The 21,176-nt window shown below is 35.9% G+C and overlaps 2 protein-coding genes across 2 annotated transcripts; one reads left to right on the plus strand and one right to left on the minus strand.

Moving 5' to 3' along the window:
* The first annotated feature begins 113 nt into the window (after positions 1–113).
* On the plus strand, positions 114–4,218 carry LOC117780052 (polyphosphoinositide phosphatase). The gene is made up of 4 exons (XM_034616431.1): positions 114–223; positions 292–1,059; positions 1,225–2,083; positions 3,028–4,218. The coding sequence occupies exons 1-4, from the start codon at positions 143–145 to the stop codon at positions 3,897–3,899; spliced, it is 2,580 nt and encodes an 859-aa protein (XP_034472322.1). The 5' UTR covers positions 114–142; the 3' UTR covers positions 3,900–4,218.
* Positions 4,210–21,176, minus strand: LOC117780051 (sodium- and chloride-dependent GABA transporter ine). The gene is given in 11 exon segments (XM_034616429.1): positions 4,210–4,611; positions 5,100–5,276; positions 5,335–6,286; positions 6,887–6,979; positions 7,043–7,172; positions 9,993–10,127; positions 11,147–11,325; positions 13,746–13,952; positions 13,954–14,035; positions 16,940–17,955; positions 20,929–21,176. Coding segments are annotated over 10 exon segments (2,925 nt in total). The 5' UTR covers positions 17,628–17,955; positions 20,929–21,176; the 3' UTR covers positions 4,210–4,329.

Below are 21,176 nucleotides of genomic sequence, written 5' to 3' on the forward strand. Positions count from 1 at the left end.
TAAACTGCATTATAAAATCAGGTATATAATAAGCAGTTAAATACAGATTTGAAAATGGCGTTTTTTAAATCGAATAACAAATGCATCGATATTTCGATAGCTACTTATTTTATTGTGGGTGTCGTCAACAACTTGCACTAAAATGAACAATGATAATCCAAATATAATATTTAATCCGCTTATAAGCTCAATACAGAAGGTGGTGCTGTATGAAACACGTGCGGTAAGTAAAATACAAGTGGAATGTATATTTATTTGCATGGAATTGAATGCATTGTTTTGGTTTCTCAGAGATTGTATTTGGTGGGCAGCAACAATCGCGAGACTCGCTTTCGATTGCTCACCATCGATCGGTTGGCGCTCAATCGATTGAGCATCGAGGAGAATGCAAATGAATTCAACAGTTTGGAGATACGCCGATTTGTGTCCACCTTGACGGGATCACCGAAAGTGACCAGTGCCTATGGCGTGCTGGGATTTGTGCGCTTCCTGGAGGGCTATTACCTCATCCTGGTGACGAAGCGCAAATGCTGTGCACACATTGGCATGCACCTGGTTTACACCATCAAGGACACGGTGATGGTGCGGGTCAACGAGGTGACCTCCCAGCGACCTCCACATCCGCACGAGGAGCGCTACAAGCGCATGTTCCAGAACATTGATCTCCGGAGCAACTTTTACTTCTCCTACTCCTACGATCTGACGCGCACGCTGCAGTATAATGAATCCGCACCGCGTTTTGTGGGCGCCCAGGTGAATCTGGAGCGGGATGAACCGCTGCCGGACTGGAACACACTCACCAACAATGTGAAGCAGCCACACGAGCGTGTGGATTACGCATTTCGCAGTGATTCCCGCAAGCGTTTCGTTTGGAATGCATATCTGCTGCAGGCCATGGACGGCATTATGCTCAAGGATTGGCTGCTGGAGGTCACGCACGGCTATGTCAGCCAATCATGCATCAGCATCTTTGGACGCCATGTCAGTGTCTGTCTCATAGCGCGTCGCAGCACGCGCTTTGCCGGCACACGATTCCTGAAGCGAGGCGCCAACTTCAAGGTTGCAATTCCATTCAAAACAAAGATTTAATCCATTTTCCATTATATACCCATATTAGACCAACATACCGTCTATAAATGCCTCTATTTTCTCCCCAAATCCATTTTATTGTCCCATATTTCATTATACACCCATATTTTTTTTTAACAAGTATCCTTCTTTCAGGGCGACGTGGCCAACGAGGTGGAAACGGAGCAGATTGTTAGTGATGGCCAGCGTTTATGTGCCTTCACCCAGATGCGAGGATCAATACCCTCCCACTGGTCCCAGGACATTAGCAAGATGGTGCCCAAACCGCCTATACAACTGGACATTTCTGATCCTTATGCTCAGACGCCATCGCGTCATTTCGAGCGTCTGCTCTTTCACTATGGTGCGCCGCTGATTATGCTAAATCTGGTGAAGAAACGGGAGCGTCGCAAGCATGAGTCCATCATATCCAAGGAGCTGGAGCATAGCATTCGATATCTGAACCAGTTCCTGCCGCCGCAGCATCGCATGAAGCACATCCACTTTGATATGGCGCGTCAGAGTCGCCTCAGCGGTGGCAATGTCATGGAACAGCTGGCCGTGCACGCAGAGAGCATTATCCAGATGACGGGCATGTTTCACAAGGCACATCGGGGCAGTGAGATCAGTTTCCAGTCCGGCATTGTGCGCACCAATTGCGTGGATTGCCTGGATCGCACCAACTCGGCACAGTTCGCCATTGGCAAGTGTGCGCTGGGACACCAGCTGAAGCGGATGGGTTTCCTCAAGACTGCCAAACTGGAATTTGACTCGGATTGTGTCACAATGTTGGAGCATCTGTACGAGGAGCATGGCGACACATTGGCACTGCAATACGGTGGCTCCCAGTTGGTACATCGCATCAAGACGTATCGCAAGACGGCGGTTTGGGCATCCCAGGGAAACGATCTGATGCAGACCTTGAGTCGCTACTACAGCAACACCTTCAGCGACACGGAGAAACAGCAGAGCATCAACCTCTTCCTGGGTCTCTACAAACCCAGCTTTACCAAGTGTAAGATTATCGCATTTTTCTTATATTTAAATAATTTACTTGCAAATTTACTTGGAAGGATCTATCAAGTTTGTCAGAAGACTCAACAAAGTATATAAATTCCTGATCAGCATTAATTTCAAAGTTCGTCTGTCTGTTATTCTGTTTGTACACTAAGAACTAAGAGACTGTAAGAGCTAGATTCACCAAACTTGTTATCATAAATATTATAGGCAGGTAGAAGAAATCGTAATCTTAGCTAAATCTTCCAAAATTAAAAAAAAATTTAATGCAGAATGAATTTAGACGCCAAACCATGATAAAAGTGACATTCCGTTTGAAAATCGGTTCTGTTTTAACTGAGTTATGAAAGTTTGTAGTTGGTCCGATCTTTGATCTAGCAACTTACAACTTTTTGTTGAATATGACATGATTTTTTACAGAAAAATTAAACGTCTCAGAATCATGTTTAAAGTGTTGTTTTATACTAATTACGATATAAGGAGTCAATTATTAGTGAAAACTTAAGATTTAAAATTTTCAATTTTCGAAATTCCAAAGGGGGGACCCTTAACATTAAAATAAAATCCAAGATCTGGAGAAAAAATATTTTTTAACAAAATTTAAATAAATTTGGATGCAGAATGAATTAAGACGCCAATCCATGATCAAAATGAAAATCGGTTCAGTTTTAACTGAGTTATGAAAGTTTGAAGTTTACAAGTCCAAATTTTTGTTAAATTTGACAAGATTTTTAGCTATGCTATTACAATATAAGGAGTCGATTAAAAATGAAAACTTTATATTTATAAATTTTCAATTTTCAAAATTCCAAAGCCGTATCGATTTAAATGTGTTCTTTATAATTTGACCATAATTGTCTTATTATACAGAACAAGTACAGGGTCTTTTATAGTCGGGCTCACTCTTGTCACACTGATTTCATCTCATCTTGAACTTTGCAGTGAATCAACCCATTTGGGAGCTGCAAACGGACTACGATATGCACAATGCCTTTGTGCCGAGCACATCGAGAGCACCGATTACGGATTGGGTGCGTCGAAAGGTGCGGGAGAGTTTGCCGTATCCGTGCGCAGATGCCAACAAGCTGGTGAAGGAGCTGATTCGAGTGCACAGCAATGGACTAGAGATGATTGATGCCTACTCGAATTATCATCAGTCATTCAAGTGGACAGACTTGAGTGAACACATTGAGTTCGAGATCAGTCAACTGGCTACGAAATATATGCCCACATTCCGCACAAACTACAGTCCGTTTCAGCGTCAGATACAGCCGTCTCGCAAGGCACGACAGAATCCCTCGATGACTGGCCAAAGCTCCACGGGATCCACTAACAGCAACTCCTCCAGCTCCAGTGAGGGCGACGACAGCTCCAGCGATGAGGAACTGAGTGCCAGTTTTGCCGAGAAGGAGTCCAAGCAAACGGAAACTGATGAACCAGCTGCTTTCACCCTGGCCTCCATGCTGCCTTCCATGGCAGAGGTTTATGGCTGCACAATTAGTTCACCTTCCAAGCCGAGCATGGCCATTTATAAGAAATACGTTCAAATTGGCAAGTTGTCTAGCGGTGGCATCCAATCCTCGCAGACAGCGGTGGCTCAGCGGGAACAAGAGCTGGCTAAGATGATGCGGGGAATCACACTGCGACCGCTTAGTGACTACGGCACTGACTCATATCTCAGTGTTCAGCCGCCCACTGTGCCGCCAGAGAGTCAACTCATTTATGCGCAATACTGCAATATACCGCGCAACTTTAATGCGGTGCCCAAATTCGAGGAGTTTGATTTGTTGTATCGCTATGTTCAGACGCTTTAAAAGCGACCAAAGATAAAAATTAAATTTGATATAATCTTAGTTCAAAGCTTGCTTAAAGATTCAATTGCTTTCTTTTGTGAGTTGTGGATTTAATATACGAAATAAAGTTGAGCTTTAAACCAGTTCAATTCAAGCTTTAAAGTGCTTTCCAAGTGCAGATTATTTTGACTTAATAATAGTATGATAAATGAGACTAAATAAGGAGAATACAGAATAAATAACTATTTAAAAAATATGTAAGCTTGTCATCAATTGAAAGGTTTATAAGCTTAAATTAAATAATATTACATGCTCATTAAAGACCGATTTCAAATATAAATTATAATTGCGTTTATTGTTTGCAAATTAAAACAAAAATTATATTTAAGAAATACTCAGAAATTGTTAACAATTGAACAGAAAACTAGGCCTCCTCCTGGTTTTGGCAGCTCTACTTAACACTTTGTTGATCTGTTGTCGGATGCGTTGATTGCTCCTCCTTGGATTGATATGTGTATTCCGTTTGGAGTCCATGTTGCATGGGCGTTGTATGGGATGGATGCATTGCATTGTAACCCGGCTTTTGACCCGCTCCCTGTGTGCTTGGCTTGTACATATTGCCCAGTTCCTGTGCCAGCATATATTGCTCCTGCTCCGGATAATCGTGTTCGCAGTGATGTTCACCGCAAATCTTGCACTCGTAAATATTCGGTCGCAACGTAATCTTTATGCGCTGTGGAAAGAGAGCAGACCGTAAAAATTGATAATTTTTTAAATAAAAATTAGAAAAGAATTATAAATTCAAGTTTTTTTTAAATTTATAATTAAAAGAATTTTAACTAGTTTTTAAATATGAAATTAATAAAAATTTAAAATAAAAACGAAATAAACATCCAAAATAAAAAATTAAAAATACCAAAACATTTATTACTTTTTGTGTAATTTTTAATTTTTGGTACTTTTTAATATTGTGATATAACTTACCAATTTAAATTATAACAATTTAAAAATTTTTTAAATTTTTTTAAAATTTAGTTCCAAAATTAGAATTAAAACTAATTTTGATGCAGATGATGGAAAGTAATTGTTTATTCCGTTTTCAGGATGCTCCATCCACAAATAGAATATCATTAATTAAGCCCTATATCTAGATTCTTTTTTTTCAGGCTTAAGTTTGTTAAAAGCCTATCCTATAATATGAAGTTGTTGCATTACTCTCACCTCCCAGAAGTTGCTGCCATCGGCGCGCATAAAGTTGATGATGGCATAGCCGGGAATGCAGATCAATGAGAGGGAGGCAAACATCCAGCCAATGCCATAGGCCCAGTCTGGATAAGTATAGCGTCCATTGTGATACGTGGGCTCCTTGTAGTTCACCAGACTCAGCACCCAAATGGCCTGAAAAGAAAAGAAGACTGGTTAAAGACTTGCCCAAATTACAATTATTAATACGTACAAAGAGCAGACAAGGTCCTAGGATGAGCCAGCAGGATTTCAAGTAGAAGGATGGCGCTTTTCCGGTCATTTGCTTAACATTCTTGGAGAGTCGCCCGGTGCCGTAGAACCAGGCAATGGCAATCATTTGGCAGAAGGCCAGAAACATAATTGTCACCGAGGCGGCATAGTGATCCATTAACTGGAAATAATAGATGCCACCCTGTATGATGTTCGGCAGGCCAAACAGACACGAGATGACACAGACAAAGAGCACAACAATCTCATGATATCCCAAATGCTTTTTGATCCAGCGTGGAAAACCATCCTGTATGGAAGTGACGACCACCTCGACTATGGCAAACTGTGAATTGAGGCCCAGACACAGCAGCATGAAGAAGAACATGACGGCCCAGAGTTGGCCATACGGCATCTTGGCCATGGCCTGTGGATACACAACAAATATCATGCCGGGACCATCGCCAATCACGTTCCCCACATCCGTGTTCTGCTCCAGTGCGAGATTCCCCAGTGTGGCGAAGGCAAAGATGCCCACCAGTAAACTGGTCAATATATTCACAACACTCACGGCAATCGTGTCTCGGAGTATGTTGTTGTTGTACTTGTTGTAGCTGGCAAACGAGATCATCGAACCAAATGTAATGCCCAGGGAATTAAAGTTCTGTGAGGCTGCATTGATCCAAACATTCGAGTTCTTTAGCTCCGACCAATTGGGTCGGAAAAAGAAGCGTAATCCCTCGTCGGCTCCCTTCAGAGTCACCGCTCGAAACATGAGAATGATGATGAGCACAAATGGGAATGTGGCCGTAAAGTATCGCACCTTCGCGGAGGATTTGATGGACTTCCAGGTGGCAAAGTAAACCATCAACCAGGCGCACACAAGGCAGGCAAAGAGTTCCCAACGCATCATGCCTGGATACTCCAATCCCGCACTTATCTGCAGCACTTTATTTCTGTAATGCAGAGATTCCTACTTTGATTAATTCGCTAACTCATTTGAATGATGAATTATTTTTTTTTTTTTAAACTTCAAAGTAAAGGCTATAAAAAGCTAAAAATATGTTTTAGAGAATGCAAAGTTAGGATGGAAAATGTGTTAAAGCGAAAAAATATTCAAAGTATAAAATTATAAAATTCCTTCCGAATAGTAACTAATTACATATTTATTTGGAAGAAACGAAGGTGAAGAAACTGATAGTGTTTATTAGATTTTTAAAGCACATCTTTTGATTCTATATATAAGAGCATTATTGAACTTTACCAAAATATTAAACAGTTGTCGAAAAAAATGCAATGTCGAAATCCATAAAATTTTGTTACAAAATCGTAAGATTTTTGATTTCGACTACCGAATTTTATCATTTTTAATTTTGGCATTAAATTTGAATTTTTATCTACTTTGTATATAATTCTAAATTTTGTAATGAATTAAATCCTAAACTTGGTTTCCTAATTTTAAATTTACATGCTCTTTTGATTTCCTAATTTTACTCTCTCAATTTTGATATTCTTTGTATTATTTGTCGAAATTCTAATCGTTATGTGTTTCATACTCAAAGAATTCCTCGGAGGGTGTGCGTGATGTATTCGGTGCGGTGATATTCATCTCCTTGCTCTGTGGCACCCAACAATCGGGAGTGTTCCATCTGTTAAATCCAAACGTGAATAAGTGAATACATTTTTGAACATGTTCATCTGAGTGTATTTACCTGTTGGTGCAGTCAATCCACGGCATTTCCGTTTTGAACGATGTGAAAAAGTAATAAATTGAATAACCTATAATGACGCTGTAGTAGGTGGACATGAGAAAGGAGACAACTACACTGGCCAGTCCAGCTCCTAGAAATATAATGGGAGTAAGTGATTAATTTTAATTAGTCATTGAATAATTTCACAAGAGATTATTTAAGTATATTTTTTGTACTGGCTTAATAATTTTTTTAATGAAAGAATTTAGTGCCTATCTGGTTCAGTATCAAATTGAAAGAATGTATATATTTATAATGAAAATGCCGAACAGAACTGCAATTTATATGTAAATTTTCTACTATTATAAATATTTGAGATCTTTTTTCCTCGTTTTGCTACAATCCTTTGCTGATTTATGGAATTTCACAACTTTGGTTTGCATTATATTTAGGATCGCTTCGAGTTGAGCTAGTTAAGAGTTAATTTAGCGAATAATCAGGTCGTTTATGCTAATATATAAACTGGTTCAGGCGAATCACATGTCTAGACAGACTCGCACTCATCTGCATAATTATAATTGGTTGTGTACCGTTTGCAGTCATTTGAAACTTATATCTTGGCTAAACACAAAAATTACCCATTAATATTTATTAGTTAGCTTTCAGTTGCAGTTTTGTTGGGGGCGTGGGCGTGGTCACTTTTGGGCGTGACAAGGCTATTCTATTGGCAAAACATTGGCAATAATTAAGCGTTTTGCAAATATGTCAAACTAATGTTGTTTATTAGATTTATGACTGCTGCCTTTTGACTATTATTATGTGAAGGGAAGTTTGAATAGTTTACGATAGGGGGAAAGTAGTAGTAGCGTTACTTTCGGTGTCTCGCATTTAGTTGAGAGACGCGTACGTAAATCGCTCAAAACATTTCCGCTTCACTTTTTTCACAACTCACATTTTCACGCCATTCCCATAACAAAGTTACAAACTAATTAGCATTTTATCTCTCTATCTCTCTTTCTCCCTGTGTTTCTATATCTATTTATTTCTCTTCCTATCATGTTGTGTAGAAATTCTACAACACCTGCGAATTACAAGTGCTACAGTTTCAGTGTAAGTCGCTCAAGTCTTTCCAAGTCAAGTGTAAGAATCGAATACCCTGTAAACAAGTGAACGTGCAAAGCGTATGCATTTTATTAAGTATTTTTCAGACTGTTCTTAGAGATTGTTAGTTTTTTCTGTATTGTATATAAATTAAGATTTTGGTAACTTTAGAAATATAAAAGAACCAGAATAAATAAGAATCAATATCGTTAAACAAAGTTAAAAAATATATTATAAAAACTATATTGAAAAATCAAATTTCCTGAATTTATTTTAGATTAATTACAACGGCAATTTGAATGATATACTACTGAATCTAACTATATGTCTATTTTAAGATTGTTTTTAAATATTCTTAAAATTTTATAAGTATTCTACGCTCTTTTCTATCACTTTATACCAGCTAAAAGAGTATCTTTCTGTTTATTATTCTCACTTTCAAACGCTTGCTTGCTTAGGTTTTGTTTTTGGCGACATTTGAGGTTTTTTTCAATGTAAACTGAAACCTCAACTCTCGGTTGAGTAACTACATATTTACCAAGTACTCTAACTATGTTCAGACCTTGACAATGAACTTAGTTAAAGCAGCGCCCATATTTGTTTGTCATGCCCCTATGGGTAATCCTCATATTGTTGCGAGTCTTTTTGTTTTACATTTTCAAAAGAACATTTCTAAATTTAGTTACTGGAATCGTGTCAGCGTGACGCATATAGTAAACGTGCAAATTGTACTATATGTCCATAAAATGACGCAATGAATTGTGAGCTCTAAATTAACGGGGATGAGTACTAAATAGACAACGACTATCAGTACTTAAAGTTGAATTTGAAATCAAAATCTTGTTGTAAATTATTAAGTTTTGTTATGAGTCTTTTGCAACATTGTGTGGTCTTCAAGAGGATCATTAGATTACTCAAATGTCACTTGCTCTAATTCCTCAATCATAAAAATTTTAGGGGAGTTCTTTGACAGGCCTTAACACTGTCAACACGTCAGTTTCAAGATAGGGGAAAAGATACTTCTACTTCTTAGTCAGATTTGAATTGTTTAAGAGTCTTCTGTAGACCTTCGAAGGCCTTTAAGAGGCAGTTAAATCAACTTTTGCTGTCATATGTCACTTTGAAATCTAGATAATGTATCTTCGGAATTTTTCCTTATGAAGACTTGAGCCACCATTAAGATTGACATGTCTTTTTTAAAGCTTCAAAAGGCATTTATTCAGTCTTTGGTTTGGTAGTATTTTATTTTAATACTTTCTTAGCTCTTGTCTTCTTAAACTTCGTAAAATTACTTATTGCCTTCCAAAATATCTGGTCTTATATTCAAAACATACTAATCCTTCATCTAAGAACGTCTTTCGAAACTTTAAGAGACATACAATCAATCATGTAATCTTCTTGATATAACACATACGTTATGTTGACCTGCAGATAAAGTAACTTTAAGCGCTCTGAATTAATTAAAGTAATGGTTTTGACAAAGAAAAAACTCACTTATTTTGTTTGGTAAAAAAAGTGTAATTTTTGTTATCTTTTTTTTTTCTTTACCGATATTTCTTGATATAGATTCTATACGTTTTACAAACTCTCGATTTCGCGGAGATTACGCATACGTCACGTTGTCTTTCGCTGTGTCTAGTTATAAAATAAGTTCAGACGTTTTCAGTTGTCATAGCTGCATTCCACGTCATTCCCTATTAATAATCTTGTCTATAAAATGCGCTTAATAATTTGTTTATCTTATCACATTTATCATAAAACTATGCGATAAAGCGTATCGTATGTTCTTAATAATTTAATTAGGTTTCTTTGACTCACATTGATTAACTGATGTCTGAAGTTGAGCGTTGACAGTTTGTTATGAACTTACCCTTGAAAAGGGGACAAAGTTGACCCAGTGCTCCGATGGGACCTCGTCCCGTGTATTGTCCGACAGACAGCTCCATAAATAGCAACGGTATGCTGCATATGAAGAGTATTATGCAATAAGGTACTAGAAACACACCTGCAAATTGTCAATAAAGATAGAAAGATACATGTCAATGTAATGAGATAGAAACTCAAAAGACAACAGCTAAGTAAACAAATTAAATTAATTATAAATATTTGACATCAAACAACAATTGCAAATGCTATAAGCCAGCTCGTATCTTCTACAGTCATAAATGTAAATGAGATGTCTCTCTTCTCGAGAGAAACAGAGCAAGATTGAGAGAGAAATGTGTAAATGAAGATGGACGCAGATCGTCAAGTGGCTTGCGTGTGGATGGAGAAGAGGGAAGGAAGCAAAGTTAAGATACTATTGAGATGACAGTGACCGCTTTATTTTCGTCGTTGTTTTTATGCTTTTGCGCTGAGCTTGAACAAATTTTAATTTATGAGCTTACAGCGGAAATGTCGCATAAAGCGCGAATTTTCCAAGTTCAACGTTATCGCATAGAATCAAAAGTATTTGCCGAAACTATATTTCAGCTGTGACTATCTCTCTTTCTCTCTCTCTCTCTTTCTTTCTATCAGGCACTTCCGTTAAGATTCATATCTAGTTTGGTTTTTAGAATTATTAGTTTGCTTGAACCTTTATGCTTTTGAAATTTTTTCCACTACAAAACTTATGTAAAAATGCTGAAAGCATGTAAACTTTTACTTTTATATTATTTAATTACTTTAGGACAGACTTTTTCAACCTTTCTTACTTTAGGCATCGAACGTAGGGCCAATCTTTAATATTAAAACACCCACAGAATATCAGAAATTTTAATCTACATAATTTTGTTGAGGCTTAGCCATCAATCGTTTACTTTTCTATTATTTGAAAAGTTAAGGATCGACTTTTGACATTTTCCAAATCTAGCAACGAATATGGGGCCAATATTTACTATTAAAAAACCCACAGAATACCTTCATCTTAATTTAAATATAATTTTGTGATGTTAATTTAAATTTTGTATTATTTTGATTTAATATTTTTAAAATTTATAAAGTTCTATTGACTTCATAAATAAATGTATGGTTATTGGAACTTACCCCCTCCACTTTTGTAGCACATGTAGGGAAAACGCCAGACATTGCCCAGGCCAACGGAGTAACCAATGCAGGCCAAGACAAACTGCATTTTGTTGGCCCAATGCTGTTGGCGCGGTTTCAAATGGGCCGCCTCGTCGGACATGTCCATGTAGCTGTCATCGTCATCGATGCCCAGTGGTCTGTGTGGTAACAAAAAAATCACGAAGTGATCAAATGAGTGTATTCATAAATGTATTCATAGACAGTTGCATTATAATCAGGCAGCCAGGCGCATCTAATTGCCGTCAACACTTGACACAGACCAAAGTAGAGGGCTACCAAACAGATTTTATAAACATCGCCCCCGAACTAACATTTCTGGTGCGTTAAATTTGTAGTTTAATTGTAGTAATCACATGGCAGACACTATTTATAATATAATATGCCATATACCAAGTGCAACAACAACAATAATGGGGGAACTGTCCGAGGTGTCAAATGCCATTGCATTGTTGACTTAAATGATCTCTGAGATTGGGGGTGTTTGTTTAGATTGGAGGGTTGAACAGTTTGATGAGGTGTTAGCTACTGTTCTCCATTGTTGTTATTGTTGGTTTTCTATTCGCTGGCAGGTTAGGCTATAAATTGAATTACGTAAACTGAGATAATCAGAGTATTCTATAATAATATTGATAAGATACTTTGGAGAATAATTGCTTGAGTTTGTCTCCTTTTGAATTGAGGTTATTATGAAGCGATTCGAATCTTTTGCCTTCGATATAATTTATAATTTAAATGATTTATCAGATATCTTTAAGAGTTAAAATGTTCAGGAGTTCTATTAAGTCATAAGAAATGTATTTAATTTTCTTGATAACTCTTAGGATAAAACTCACCAGACTGGTGCCTTGAAAATAAGACTGATTCCAAAATCTATATTTTCTTTAGTTAATTTAACAATTCTGATATTATAATTTGGATTCAAGATAATGATTACGTCTCAAATTAATCTTATTGTTTTAATCTCAATCTCTTGTTGATGAGCCTAAGTCTTGAATACGTTCATTCTGTTCCAGAAAAAAATTAATTCTAGAGCTTTAGTAGTACGGTTGATAAGAAATATATCTTCTATCTCTTAAAACAGTATTCTTCTCTATAAGTCTTGCATGGGTCTATTCAGTCGAAAGTCTAGTTGTGGAATCCTTTTGATTGCGGTTTTATAATTAAAATATATATAAAATAAAAAATAATTTTTTTTCTCTATTGTAAAATATTAAAACTTATATTTTCACTTAAAAAAAAGTAAAACACTCGTCAGGAATAGAATAATAAATGTTATAAAAAATAAATAACTTGAACAAGTTGCCATATTGATAGAAACAAGTTCAATGAGAGCAATTAAAACTTGTAGGCCTCTATGACACGTGCCTTAATGTTGACCTATGAGCAGCTCTATATATAGACAGCATTCAATGAATCTTTAGCACAAATTTGAACAGCACACATATCCATTAAGTAAACGTTAATATTCAATCAGCGGCATTTCGCTAATGAATAAACCAAACGCCGTTTATCATAATGGGGTATATAAATTTAAATTGAAAGCTATTAGATTTTGATTTGGGTCTAAAAAAGCTGGCACGATTTGGGCCAAGTTATGTAAGAGAACGCAGCTTACACTTTTGCCACACGTTTGATGCGAAAAAAGGATTGCTCGGATTGTTTTGAGGATTGTGCGTCGATATCGTTGCGATAAGGCATCTCGTTGGAATATTATAATGTATTCTCAGAGATATAGTTTAGGCTAAATGCGAGAATATGTTCATGTATAATAAACTTAAGCTTGATTCACGTTATCCATGCGTCCATTACTGTCACTCTGTCACTTTTTAAATACACTTGAAACACTCGAAAAAGGATTCGAACAGCTGAGGAACCAACTGCACCGTTCGTAGGTCGTCACTTTACTGAATATCGCCTGGCGCTTATAGCTTGGGACTAATCTTTCGATTCGAGCGAACTATTCGATTTAGAAGCGCCAATTATTAAAGTCAATAGAGTCGAGTCTACTTATGTTGATCTATTGATCTCGTTAAGGAACGTTGCTTAAAAATAGCGCAACAATCCGTTTCATCCAACGATCCGAAGCTATTCACGTTTCACGACCAGCGGGAGGGGAAGAGACATCATGTGGCCCTCATCTATACGATCCTCACAGATGGTGTTAAAATCTCATGTTTGCCATAAAAAAGGTGTGATAACATTTGCTTTTTTATTTTTTTTAATGTTTGTCTCCCTTCAAGTGGTGCCAAAATTGGCGATAAATCTTAAAGCGTTTGATGTGAACGTCAATTTGATTGGCAAAAGGCGCGTTTTTGATATGCTAATGGAACCAGGGCTGGCGAAATGAATTAAATATATTTAAATAAATGAATTAGGTGTATCTGAATTAGGTGTAACTTCGCTAATCTTGATTCTTTTATAGCAGTGAATTATTATTATAACTATTGTCTTTATCATCTTCCATTAATATTAATATACTGATGGCTAAATTCGACTAAATATTTATATTTTTTTTAATCTCCTACAGGTACAACCTTTACATACATATTCAACTTACGGTGGTGTTTGTGGATTAACCATGTCGAACAACTCGTTGGCTGTCGTTGGAACCCGTCTAATGACCAACTTGCGTCCATCCGTGGACCCAATGCCAATGGAGGCCAAGGAGCGAACGGATGTGACATCCGAGTAAATCTGATTGCCACCAGCGAGCTCATGAAAGTTATAGGAACTGCCTCTGAGAGAGGCCTGCGGTTGCATGTAGAGGGATTGGGGCTTGCAGTCCGGAATTGGCGGCCGAGCTGCCGGCGAGATTACAGCTGCTATCGCTTAGACCAGGAAGATAAGCTGTGGAAGTGAAAGAAGTAACAATTTCGAATAAGAATAAAGTTGACAAATAAATTAGAGCTGCGTATGGAAGATAGAAATCTGCAAGCCCAATTTGAAGTCTTTTAATTTTACAGCGTTCGAGAACAAATCTTCTGTTTCGCAAAACTTTAAACTGACATAACTCTGAAAAAAATTAAACGATTTCCTTGCGGAATATTATTATTTTCATTATTTAACTTCTTATTTGATTCTGCATCAAAATTGGAAAATTAGTTTTTTTTTTTTACCTCACTGTACATTTTTCCGATCCCTGTGAATTTTGTTCCAATCACTGTCCACTTTTTCCATATCCATTCAACCTCTTGACATATTATCCAAAAATTCAAACTGTCATAACTTCGTCAAAAATCAAGCGATTTTCATGCGGAATATCATTTTGATCATTGTTTGACCTCTTATTTAACTCTGCATTGAAATTGGAAAATTGAATTTTTGACCCCCACTGTCCATTTTTGCTGATCAGTGACCTTTTCCATACTAACCCCTTGACACTTTTTCCTAAACTTCAAAATGTCATAACTTTGTCAAATATCAACCGATTTTAATGCGGAATACCAATTTGATCATTATTTGACCTATAATTAAATGCTACATCAAAATTGGAAAGCTTAATTTTTGACCCCTACTGTCCATTTTTGCTGATTAGTGTCCATTTTCCATACTAACCCCTTGACACTTTATCCTAAACTTCAAACTGTCATAACTTTGTCAAAAATCAACCGATTTTAATGCGGAATATCAATTTGATCATTATTTGACCTATAATTAAATGCTACATCAAAATTGGAAAACTTAATTTTTGACCCCTACTGTCCATTTTTGCTGATCAGTGTCCATTTTCCATACTAACCCCTTGACACTTTATCCTAAACTTCAAAATGTCATAACTTTGTCAAATATCAACCGATTTTAATGCGGAATACCAATTTGATCATTATTTGACCTATAATTTGACGCTACATCAAAATTGGAAAACTTAATTTTTGACCCCTACTGTCCATTTTTGCTGATCAGTGTCCATTTTCCATACTAACCCCTTGACACTTTATACAAAACTTCAAAATGTCATAACTTTGTCAAATATTAACCGATTTTAATGCGGAATATCAATTTGATCACTATTTGACCTATAATTAAATGCTACATCAAAATTGGAAAACTTAGTTTTTGACCCCTACTGTCCATTTTTACTGATCAGTGACCTTTGTCCATACTAGACCCCTGACATTTTATTCTAAACTTCAAAATGTCATAACTTTGTCAAATATCAACCGATTTTAATGCGGAATACCAATTTGATCATTATTTGACCTATAATTTGATGCTACATCAAAATTGGAAAACTTAATTTTGACCCTACTGTCCATTTTTGCTGATCAGTGTCCATTTTCCATACTAACCCTTGACACTTTATACAAAACTTCAAATGTCATAACTTTGTCAAATATTAACCGATTTTAATGCGGAATATCAATTTGATCACTATTTGACCTATAATTAAATGCTACATCAAAATTGGAAAACTTAATTTTTGACCCCTACTGTCCATTTTTGCTGATCAGTGTCCAATTTTCATAACCCCTTGACACTTTATCCTAAATCTCAAAATGTTATAACTTTGTCAAAAATCAACCGATTTTCATGCGGAATATCAATTTGATCATTATTTGACCTAAAATTTAATGCTACATCAAAATTGGAAAACTTAGTTTTTGACCCCTACTGTCCATTTTTGCTGATCAGTGACCTTTTCCATACTAGCCCCTTGACACTTTATCCTAATCTTCAAAATGTCATAACTTTGTCAAAATTCAACCGATTTTCACGCTGAATATCAATTTGATCATCATTTCACCTATAATTAAATGCTACATCAAAATTGGAAAACTTAATTTTTGACCCCTACTGTCCATTTTTACTGATCAGTGACCTTTTTCCATACTAGCCCCCTGACACTTTATCCTAAACTTCAAAATGTCATAACTTTGTCAAATATCAACCGATTTTAATGCGGAATACCAATTTGATCATTATTTGACCTATAATTTGATGCTTCATCAAAATTGGAAAACTTAATTTTTGACCCCTACTGTCCATTTTTACTGATCAGTGACCTTTGTCCATACTAGACCCCTGACATTTTATTCTAAACTTCAAAATGTCATAACTTTGTCAAATATCAACCGATTTTAATGCGGAATACCAATTTGATCATTATTTGACCTATAATTTGATGCTACATCAAAATTGGAAAACTTAATTTTTGACCCCTACTGTCCATTTTTGCTGATCAGTGTCCATTTTCCATACTAACCCCTTGACACTTTATACAAAACTTCAAAATGTCATAACTTTGTCAAATATTAACCGATTTTAATGCGGAATATCAATTTGATCACTATTTGACCTATAATTAAATGCTACATCAAAATTGGAAAACTTAGTTTTTGATCCCTACTGTCCATTTTTGCTGATCAGTGACCCTTGACACTTTATCCTAAACTTCAAAATGTCATAACTTTGTCAAATATCAACCGATTTTAATGCGGAATACCAATTTGATCACTATTTGACCTATAATTAAATGCTACATCAAAATTGGAAAACTTTATTTTTGACCCCTACTGTCCATTTTTACTGATCAGTGACCTTTTTCCATACTAGCCCCTTGACACTTTATCCTAAACTTCAAAATGTCATAACTTTGTCAAAAACCAACCGATTTTAATGCGGAACATCAATTTGATTATTATTTGACCTCTAATTTAATTCTGCATCAAAGTTGGAAAATTGAATTTTTCGACGCAGTCTTTGAAAATAACTTGCAGTTGTTAAGAATTGATCTGGTGATCTGGAGCTTACCTGAGACGACGGATCGCATGCTGCTGTGATGGCTGCCCAGTCGATGGCGCAAATCGTAGCTGAGGGGGGAAATGGCGAGTGCATCGTGTCCAGCCATCGTGGTTGTAGTGGTGCAGGTCAGCGTGGCAGGCGTAAAGTGAGCAGGAGGAGGGGCAACCACAGCTGCCGTGTCCGGCTCCGCCTCTGCATCGCAGTCATCAATGGTGAAGGTGACCGTTGAGGTGGATGTCGCCTGTGGTTGTTGTTGTTGCAACTGCAGATGTTGCTGCAACTGTTGCGGCTGGATGACATCCGAGCTGGGACGCGACTTGACCGACGGCGTCTGACGTGGCGTCTGTTGTTTCTGCAAAGCCGCTGCCATTGCCACCAACGAGGTGGTGGAATTGGTCTGCCTAAATGGCAGCTGTGGTGCCGCCCCACTACCACCCACCGGCGAAGTGGGCGTGGCCGGTATTATGATGTACTTGTGTGGCCGCATCGAGGGACCCCGAATGAGACGTTGCTCATCGTTATCGCCGCAGCTTTCGGCGCCGCTGTCCGACAGTTGACTGTGCCGCGAAAGGGGCGACAGGGTGGTGGGCGTGGCGCGTTTAGTCACCACATTCAGGGCAGTGGGTGAGGAGGCGGTTTTGGGCAGCTGTTGGACAGCTTTATGGCTATTTATATCTTGGCCAGCTTGATCTGCCATTTTAACAAGAAGCAAATATTGATTGGCTTATTTCAGCTTCTATTTATTTTGATCAAATTCGTTAAATTTGTTGTTGTTATAGTCGCTTGATCATAAAATCATCTTTGTTATTGTTGTTGTTGCTGTTGCGTTCATACACATATTTATCATTTTAATGCTCATAATTTGTTGTAGCTGCCGTCGCTGTTGTTGTTGTTGCTGATTTTTGTTGTTGTTGTTGCCGTTGCGGTTGTCATATTTTAAAATCACTTTAATACCTTGAACACCACAATGCCATTATTATTGTTGTTGTTGTGGTGGCTGTTGTTGTTTTTGCTGTTAGTGTGCGCTTTTAAATCATAATAAAACCAAATAAAGACAGAATAAAAAGTTGCTCATTGTCTTTTATTATTATCTTTATACTTAGTTACGCTGAAAGTACAACTACTCTAACAAATTTATACATACTATATATGCCAGCAAATTCTACTAAACTCTGCAAATTGTCTTAATAACTTATTAACCTACATAACTTTGATTTATTTCAATAATCTTTTGATATGAGAATTTTCTAGTCATGCTAAATCGCCTTAAGTTCAGATTTAAGTTACTTTAGTTAAGACCGTTTTAATATTTACAGAAATTTTTTAAAATTAAAAATATTTATAAGTTATTCACAGGATTTTAAAAATAAATTTTTTTTTTAGATTTTACAAAAATATTTAAGACAGAAAGTTATTTGAGGATGATAAACATATATTTCGGATACACTTAGAGGCAAAGATGAATTTTTTCTTTTTCTCAACATTATTTTTAAGCCGAATTTAAAGTCGTTTTAAAAATATGCTCTAGTTTTAAATATAAGGCAAACAAAATTTTAGTACTTTTTAAAAAACGTTTGCCAGGGCTTTAGCATTAGCTATAATTTTATGATTTTGTCAAGCTTAACAGAGCTCTTAAAAAGCTACTAAAAACATTCCGAGGACAAGTCTAAATTCACTGTCTGATTTAAAATTGCATATTATATTATGGTTTGTTTATTATTTATTATTATTTAATTTTAAAATGATGTAGAATTAAGTATGCTACTCTCTTAGTTAATTTTTTCAATATTCCCTCTAGTAACTCACATTTTCTGCTGTAAAAACTAATAACATATGTAGTCTGTTATGTTATGCTGCTGTTAAGTTTAACAGCTCTCTCACAATTTATGGCCATAATCTTGCATTTGTGTCCAAACACTTATCGCAACAATTTATAAACTTTTCACATGCTTAAGTATTTACTTTTGTTTATTTATAACAGAAAACAGAAATATAAATAAACAAGCACATGCTTCATGTCCCATTTTCGTTGTACTGCTTTTTCTTTTTCTTTTTAATTTTTATTTCCACTTTTTATCTTGGTGACAGATAAACACTCATATCTGGCTGAAGCGCACTTCAGATCCCATCACAGTCACTGGCACTTCACTTGACATCAGTTACAAAATTGTATCTTATCTTCTTTGTCTTGTTCCCCCTTAGCTGACACTTTTCCCTGTCACTTGACGAGCTTCTTAACTGCATTTCTTTGTTGCCTTCCATTTTTTTAGAGCCTTAAGTGAGTTTGTTTATGGTTGAAATTTCCCTCGACACTTAGTTTGATGGATTCAAAGCACTACGTCATAATGTTTTCGGTGATACATCAATCCAAATGGCGCTATGCTCTAGTGACTCTTTATATCGAGCGCAAAGGTCATTGAAATGGGTTCAGAATTATTAATTAGACGCATCTAACACATTCACAATGTACACATACATAGCATACGATACATTTTCGACTACAAAGTAACTCACATTGCATTTTATTTGGCTTCATTGTAATACTTAGAACAGCCTCATTGACTCGCCATGTGATATGTAAATTTTTCAACTAAGTAAGAGATACAAATGCATGAGCTAAGCAACGGAATGTGTCGCTAAGAGATTCATTCACACGTTTCTCAAGATATTGGATTTGAATGGGTTAAGCTCCCGACTGTAATATTTTATGAGTAGGTAATTAAACTCCATTTATTATGACTTTAAAATGAACTTATTTAATTGCCTTAACTTAGATGGCTCTCTAAATACGATTTTCTTTCTTTATCTGTCTGTAAAAGTAAACCAGGAATATATTTGAAAGCTTACCCGGCATATATTCCAACATATTAATATGTATTTACAATGAGTACGCTTTTATACTTAAAAAGTAACTTCTTCTACTCAAATAAAATTCAGCTGGTCCTCTCAGGCATTCTGTAAAATTCAGTTTCAAAATATTGTTACAAATAATTTCTATAATCTTTATAATAAATACATTTACTTCGTTCTCTAAAGCAATTACAATTTCCGAATACAATGAAACAAATTTACATCCTTCAATAAATTCTCAACTATCCGAATTGAGTTAAGATCCTAAATATTAAAATTATCGCAAATTAAACAATTTCATAGAGCGAAATAGGGAAAATTGATAGATGAACTTGACAAGGAGTCAAATATCCAATATTTGTAGAATTTTTATCTTACAAACATATGATCTACGGAGTCCAATTATGACTGTAATATTAATCGTATCTTTGTATCTCTATCTACTTATAATATATAAGTGGAATTTGTTGATCATTTTACTCTCTCTTTCTTTGTCTCTTTTACGCTCTTTTTTAACCTCTACCTTAAACTTTCTTTTCAATAATTTATACATAAAGTGTCTAGATATCATTTAGTACGATTTTGCTCAAGATTTTCATAACTCTCAACTTTGTTGTTTTACAATATTTAAAGACGTTAAGTATTGTAAGAGAATCGACGTTTGAAGATTAAGATTAGTTAGAGAAATTAAGTAAGTATTAAATGCTTTGTTTTAATGAAAACACCATCCTTACTAAGCAAATTTTCAATAGGAACAAATGACAAAAAAAAATAGGAAACGAAAAGTAATACATTTTTTTTATTATACAACTTGAACTTTATTTCTCAGCAATTTTTCTCGGCTTAAATGTTTTTTTTTCTCAGCAAATAATAATAAAAATTTAATTAGTTGTGCATTTTGGCATTGATTGAAACCAAAAAAGTGTTCCACGTGATCATAACAATTGTTAATGATAATTTAAATCATTTTGCAATTTTTAATACAGTTAAATAGGTTAATTAAAGTGATTTTGCGACACTTTTCAATTGAATAAGAATAAAATTCATTCATTTCAATCAACAATGACCCGGTCTTAATTTTAATCATAATTCATAATCGTATAATAGCATAATCAACACATTGCACGGAATATTGTTATATCAATTACCCAAGCGACGGAGGTGAAAAGAGATTGATAACGCGGCGTATACGCGACGCGTGTGCCAGTTCCAAATTTTAGTATTATTTAAAAAGTTTTTAAACAGTTCTTTAATTTAAAAATTTCTATGTGAAACATTTCATTGACACGTTTAACGAACGAATAACCGTAAGGTCCCCGTTAGAGCTGTCGTAGAGCTGTGGAGCCTACGTAAAGCCCGCTGAGATAAACGTGCAAACACGCGCGCTGTCAAATGT

The sequence above is a fragment of the Drosophila innubila genome, assembly GCF_004354385.1.
Source record: "Drosophila innubila isolate TH190305 chromosome 2L unlocalized genomic scaffold, UK_Dinn_1.0 4_B_2L, whole genome shotgun sequence".
NCBI classification, from domain to species: Eukaryota; Metazoa; Arthropoda; class Insecta; order Diptera; family Drosophilidae; genus Drosophila; species Drosophila innubila.